The sequence below is a fragment of the Cottoperca gobio genome, chromosome 15 (genome assembly GCF_900634415.1).
Source record: "Cottoperca gobio chromosome 15, fCotGob3.1, whole genome shotgun sequence".
Lineage (NCBI taxonomy): Eukaryota > Metazoa > Chordata > Actinopteri > Perciformes > Bovichtidae > Cottoperca > Cottoperca gobio.
The window spans coordinates 12,832,516-12,839,113 of NC_041369.1; the positions used below are offsets into that span (position 1 = coordinate 12,832,516).

At 40.9% G+C, this 6,598-nt stretch overlaps 1 protein-coding gene across 1 annotated transcript; it reads left to right on the forward strand.

Moving 5' to 3' along the window:
• The first annotated feature begins 9 nt into the window (after positions 1 to 9).
• LOC115020492 (palmitoyltransferase akr1) lies at positions 10 to 5,859 on the forward strand. The gene is made up of 10 exons (XM_029450565.1): positions 10 to 314; positions 936 to 1,071; positions 1,192 to 1,302; positions 1,409 to 1,541; positions 2,004 to 2,182; positions 2,354 to 2,427; positions 2,545 to 2,707; positions 2,798 to 2,880; positions 3,403 to 3,593; positions 4,433 to 5,859. The coding sequence occupies exons 1-10, from the start codon at positions 194 to 196 to the stop codon at positions 4,919 to 4,921; spliced, it is 1,680 nt and encodes a 559-aa protein (XP_029306425.1). The 5' UTR covers positions 10 to 193; the 3' UTR covers positions 4,922 to 5,859.
• Positions 5,860 to 6,598: the final 739 nt, after the last annotated feature.

A 6,598-nucleotide genomic window follows, 5' to 3' on the forward strand; every position in this document is an offset into this window, starting at 1 on the left:
GCGTGGTCTGCCTCGATCAGTTTAGCACAATGAAAGATCGCCGTTACTTGGCAATATGATATGATATGATATGATCTCCCTTCTTACTTTACATTATGATGTTTTAGCGCTTCGTCCGATGAGCTGATTTGTGTTTCGTTTGCAGTTTCTGTCGGTGGAAGTTACAGCAGGCCGCCTCTGTGCACCCATCAAAATGCATCCGATGCCTGAGTGCTCCGTTAGGGACGGAGACATATTTGACTGTATACAGACAGGGAATATTGAACTGTGTATACAGTTCGTTCAAAATGACCGATCAGTTCTCAATGAAAAAGGTAAGGTGCAATAAGATACATTAACAAAAATACTGATCTGCTCAGTGTTGCTCTTTTATGTACTGCATATTTGTGAAACTACGGGCCACTAATTCATATCGTGTTCCTGCCTATGTATAGTGTTAGCCTGTAACTGTATGTGATGGTATTTCCTGATTTGCTCATTAAAACATTATTTTTCAAATAGAACAAACCTGTTATACCTATGTCACATGTATGTAATACAGACTTTGTCTTTAGAAATCTGCACAAGTTATAATGTGCAAACATTATAGCATGGAACAAGTAAGTACAAGATCAATTTTACATTATGTTATTTTCAAAAGACCACTTTAAACTTTATTGTGCTCCAGTGTCTTCTGATGTGATTTTGTCACAATGCCAACCAAGGGGAAACCTAACTCTGCTCTTCTGTGAGATGGTCTGGCACAGATCTAGATGGACAGATCCTGTGACAGCACAGCACAAAGTCAAATTGTGCCAAAGGGAACCCTAACCCCGAACTCTAGAGGGTTTCAACGATCAACAGGCTGACTGAGCGTGCATTCATGTCAGGCTTATATTGTTAGTCACATAGACTGCAGATCTGACTTTGATAAACATGTTTTTGTCTTCATCCAGGCTGGGGTGGTTTCACCCCACTCCACTACGCTGCCCTCCATGGTAACCGTGCCATGGTTGACCTTTTCCTTAGTAATGGAGCTGACCCTAACCTGCCATGTGATTCAGGACAGACATCCTTTCATTTTGCCTGCAGGTAAGCGCAAGTTGCACATGTAGGTCTCTCGTGTTATACAAACATGCCTGGATTCTCGAGGTGACATTTTGTTTTGTGCGTGATCCTGTGTAATAAAAGTTTTCTTTTGTCTCCCATCAGGCAAGGGAACATCTATATCATACACCAAATGATGCAGCATGGAACTGATTTGCGTCTCATAGACCTGCAGCAAAATACATCACTGCATCATGCAGTCTCTGGGGGCAGCATGTGAGTAGAGGAAACATCACAAAATGAGTTTTTTGTATTGTATTTGTTTAGCTACACAGTCACACACAGACATATGCCTGCACTAACTGTCATTTATCTTCCCCAGTATTGCAGTGCATTATTTGTGGGAGACAGGAATGTTCCGGTTCTCAGACACAGACATGTGCCGAGTGACACCTCTTCACCTGGCTGCATCCACAGGCAACACTGAGGTGGTCCGGTATTTGCTCAGAGACCAGGTATATGTCTTTACTCTCTCCTTCACTCACATGCTCCAGTTGACCAACGGTACAATACAACTCAGTCTTCAAGTTTTAAAGCTCTATTGGTAACACAAATGAAGAGGATTTGGAAGGGTAGCCATTGCTGCCACACCCACTGAGAATTAACATACAACGTACGGTGACTTTTCTCAACTTTTAGCTGCTTTAAGTCACTTTTAGCTCATTGTTTTGGTTTTCAATCCCACATATTTACAGCATGCTTAAGTGTCACTGTAATTAACCACTCAAATAAAATTAAAGGCAGCCATTTTCAGCAAATAAGCTCAGTACACACTCGAGCACATCATTTACAATTATAAAATGTGTATCCATATTTGTGACAAAGATCAATTCAATCTTTAAATGCTTTTGTGAACCTGGGCCTAGTGCAGATATTTTTTAGCAGCTGTGCACCTCAACCTTCCATTTGTGTTTCAGAGATGTGCTGTGGATGCAGTTGACCAGCAGGGAGCGACAGCGCTTCATGTTGCAGCAGAGAGGGGTGGAGTGGAGGTGTGCTGGACACTGCTGCAGAGATCAGGGTGCAGGATGCTCCATCAGAAGAACCACAGCGGCGTCACACCACTGGACCTCAGCAAACAGGGGAAAACATTTAGGTGAATCTGCTGTCTCTAGAAAAACACTGAGTAGCTGCAGACCACTGCATTGGGATAGTAACATCCCTCAATACTTTTAGATATCCAGTATGTTCGCATTTCCGGATTACTTCTGTCTCCTGGGATCCTGATGCTGATTAATACATTGCTATACTGTGTGTTTTTCTCTAGACATCAACAACTGACCAAGCTACTGAATCAGTACATTAGTGAGCCAAAACACCACAAGCCCACAGAGTCTCACGGTAAATATTACTATTGTAGTTAAGGATGCTGAATATGAGGATGATATTGGTGATGATAATAATGGCAATGTAACAAGTGTTGATTTGTTCACACATCTTTGTATCTTTCCTCACCAGCTTTGTATTACTGGACACTGTTTTTTCCAACCCTGAGTGGATCTGCCATTCTGCTGATAGCAGCCATGTTGCCAGGCTATGGGGGGATAACCTGCGGTGTGCTCTTCCCCTGGCTGGCCAGAAGCATCTTCACACAGCACCATCGCATGATCACATACCAAAGGTTTGACAGACAATGTTGTACATGTGAAATGTTTTTCAGTAAGTCTTCATATTTCACTGTTTGTTATAGCTCTATCTGACTTTCTTCTAGGTTACCTAACCCGATCTACCTTGGAACCCTCATAGCTGGCTTGTTCCATTCCCTGCTCTGTTTCTATGGACAAATAATGCCTAATATCCTTAACAAATGTAGCAGGTTAAGTCTCATGTCTATGTATATTTGTGTACCATCTGGCTTTGATTGCCTTGCGATCAGTATGACATGTTGGATAGTCTGTCAGTTTATCCTGTCAGCGCAGGATGATTCCTAACTATTATGATGCCACATCCAACCAACAGTGTGGTCTATAACAAGGTATTCTAAAAGTGATGATTTTGCAAAATGACGTGTAAATAGTCTCCAGAGCTTGAATCCCTGTGTGTTTCATTATCCTCTGACCTTTCCTTTAGTTCCATTATTGAGCCACATTTTCCACTTGTACTCATTGAATATTTAAAGTGACATTTGGTAAGCACTTTCATGCTCATGAAAGAACACATTTGTATTTTGGACACTCCACAAGCTTTCTTATAGATATTACCAACAGGCTAGTGCTCTCCTAGTTGTCTTTCTAGCCCAAATATACACATTAAGGCTAATGTAATCAAGTATTTTGTATATTAAAATGACATGGGTTCATCCTTAACCTTTTGAATGTGTGTGGCCAACCAGTGATCTGGTAAATTTGTCAATAGTGCAGTTCTCCCTAGTCCTTGGTTTGTTCTGTAAGATTCTGACTCAGGACCCTGGGACACTGGACAAAGCAGATGCAGATCCTCGGTTCTCCTGTATCGCTGACCTGGTGGAGGACAACCAGAGCCCTCACAGGTTCTGCCCATACTGTGAGGTAAGACATTCACACTGAACATGGTTTAGAGATCCATGGATTTCTGCATACATTGATAAATACCTACGTATCTAGTTATCAGTTCATGTGTAACGATTCAGAGCTGAACAGAGACTCAAACGCAGAGACAGACACAGGGCACTAGGTAAAGCTAAAAAAGCAAAGTCTTTACTGAGTCCCAAACAAGCAAACAAATCCAGGCAGGGAGTAGGCAAAACTCCAAAAACCAGAGAACAAGGCTAAGCCAAAATAATTGTAGAGAGTGACACTAGGATATTGCTGGAAAGCGATGAACTCACAAGGACAACAAAGACAATCTGGCAGGGGAACAGGGAAACCAAGTATATAAACGGGGTTGGAAGACGGCAAAATCAGGGGCAGGTGAGTAGTGAGAATGTGGATAATCAAGGATGCGGAAGACACACAAGGGCAGGAACTGAAACGACAGGAGATGTTAGTCTTTCTAAAATGAAACAGGAAACAGAATAAGCACAGACAGAGGAATGTTACAGAAATGTACACAGCACTTCTCCAATTGGTGTGTTCCTTCACATGGTCTTACACTTCAAAAACTCTAAAATCTCACATTTCCTAATGAATTAATGAGGTGACAATAAAATACAATAAATATTTATGGTGATTAAGTCTCTGCCATTTGATTTTCATCGCATAGTGAAATTAAAAAGCAGTAGATGTAGAAAAGTAGGATATAAAACACAAAACCTGTGGCATGCTTTTGAAAAGGCCGGTTAAGTAAAAGATGCACATGTTCTAGTTGATGAGCTGCATCATGATAAGTACGTTCTCTCCCCCCCGCCCTGTCTTTGCTCTCCTCATAGTTGTTACTGCCCGACTACACTAAACACTGCAAGCTGTGCGACGTGTGCATCAAAGACTATGACCACCACTGCCTTTTCCTCAACCAGTGCATCGGCCAGGGTAACCACCGCCTCTTCGTCTGGTTCATCCTCTCCATGGTGTTTGGCCACCTTCTTTTTGTTGCCACGGCAACAAGTTACCTGTATGAAATGAAGTACACGGGCAGTCACAACTGGTCATCGTGGTCCACATTGTTAGGGGAGGAGTTCTGGGTTGTGGTCATGATAGTTATGAATTCACTGACGCTGCTCTGGGAGGTGTGGCTACTGATAGAGCAGTTTGATGCCATTGCCACAGGAACGACCACCTACTTCAGACAGTGTGAAAGCTCAGCACGGCAGAGGTCACTCGCACAGCGCTGGGTTTTAGTGCTGTCGTTTCTGCTGGAGGGTCAAAGACTGGTGGGAATCAAACAAACGAGAGAGGACAAAACTGCCATAGACATATAAACTGCCAGTTTGTCTCGTTTCATCGCTCACTTGCTTCTCAGTTTACAGGATCTCTGGTGTACACTCAACCTTGTGATAATGTCCTCTTTAGACTAAATAGCTCTTTTATGCCATATAATATGTTGTACTTGAATGTAAAATTAGGTTATATCTCAATGTTCTGTTTTAAATAGTAGATTTGTCAGCAGGTTTGTCTATAAAGTGGCTAGCAGGATAACTACCACAAGAGTTTAGATCTCTCTGAATACTTTTAAGATAAAAATGTTCTAATTAACTTGTTGGTGTACATTGTTCTGTAAAAACTGCGTATTTCCAAAACTGTGTTTTAGCAGGGAACGCCTCAAAATGAACGCTTACACTCTGTTACACCTGTTTTTATATTTCACATCAGCATGCTTTTTTTTAACACCATTGTTTTTGTTGCTTTGAATTAAAGGGTGTCATGGTATAGAGCATTGTTTGAAGTTGTGAAGATTTGTGCTCTTACAACATTAACCGGTCCTGTGATTAGCTAGTGATAATGGTTAATAGCAGGTGCACTGAAAGACTTTGCTCCGAACATGATGTCATTACCTCTCTGACCTGCTTCCAGTCATTTGAGCCACGACACTTCCTCTGCTCTCACTAATGAGCTCTTTTCATGCTTTCAATTAAACACACTCATTTCCTTTGTGTCCCTCAGGACCATATATCAAGATTATAGATGATGTTCCCCACACCCCTCAGAGGTTGGTGTGTCTGGACTATGTGAGGGGCTACGTCACACAGTATTATTGAGTGTCTGCTGTACTGCCTGTTATGCATATGGTGTGGTTAGGATGAGCGCATGTAAGCCTGTGAGTGCTTTTACTGTATGTGTCTGTTCCTAGATCAGTGTTATTGTATTTAAATGGCTGCCACTTATCAATATCCCAATAAATTGCATCTATACCAATGTATTTCTTCACAGTTTCCTCTGGTTTCCAAGATGATACCTCACATTTGTGCCGTGATGTTTTTTTACATTGCATTTGTATTACAGGTTTTCTGAAATATTATGTTTAAATATGCACATGAGGCATTATCTTAGGCTAACTTTTGGTTAATTTAGGAGAAAGCTACAGATGCAAATTAAAAAGATTCAGTAAAATATACACCTAAATGTGTATTTTGGATGTTTTTTATTTCTACTAGTCTGAAAGAAGACATACTTTGAACACTACTGGGTAGATTAGTAGTATAGAACTGCATCATATCATATACGCAAATCACATGTTTTTCATATGTTAAACGTAACTAAATAAATGTAGTGAATTAAAAGTATAATATTTTCCTTCAGAATGTAGAAGTATAAAGTAGCATACAATGGAAATACTCAAGTAAAGTACAAAATGGTATTTAGTGTAGGTTCAGTACTTCAGTAAATGTACTTATATACATTTTCTACCACTGACTGTAGCCACAGACAAACAACCTTTTCAAAACCAAAGCTTGTGACCTTCCCTCTCGATTTACAGAGTCAAATCACTAAAACCCAGAGGATTGAATTCTACTCTGTTGAGAGCCGTTAAATGTACAGTAACAACATGTGAAGGAGAAACTCATAATACTGTTAACACATACGTCAGCAGTTTTCACTTCTCCATCAAGGCAGCTCACTTCCTTTGTGACAGACAGTCTGACAAAAGAGGAGGACAG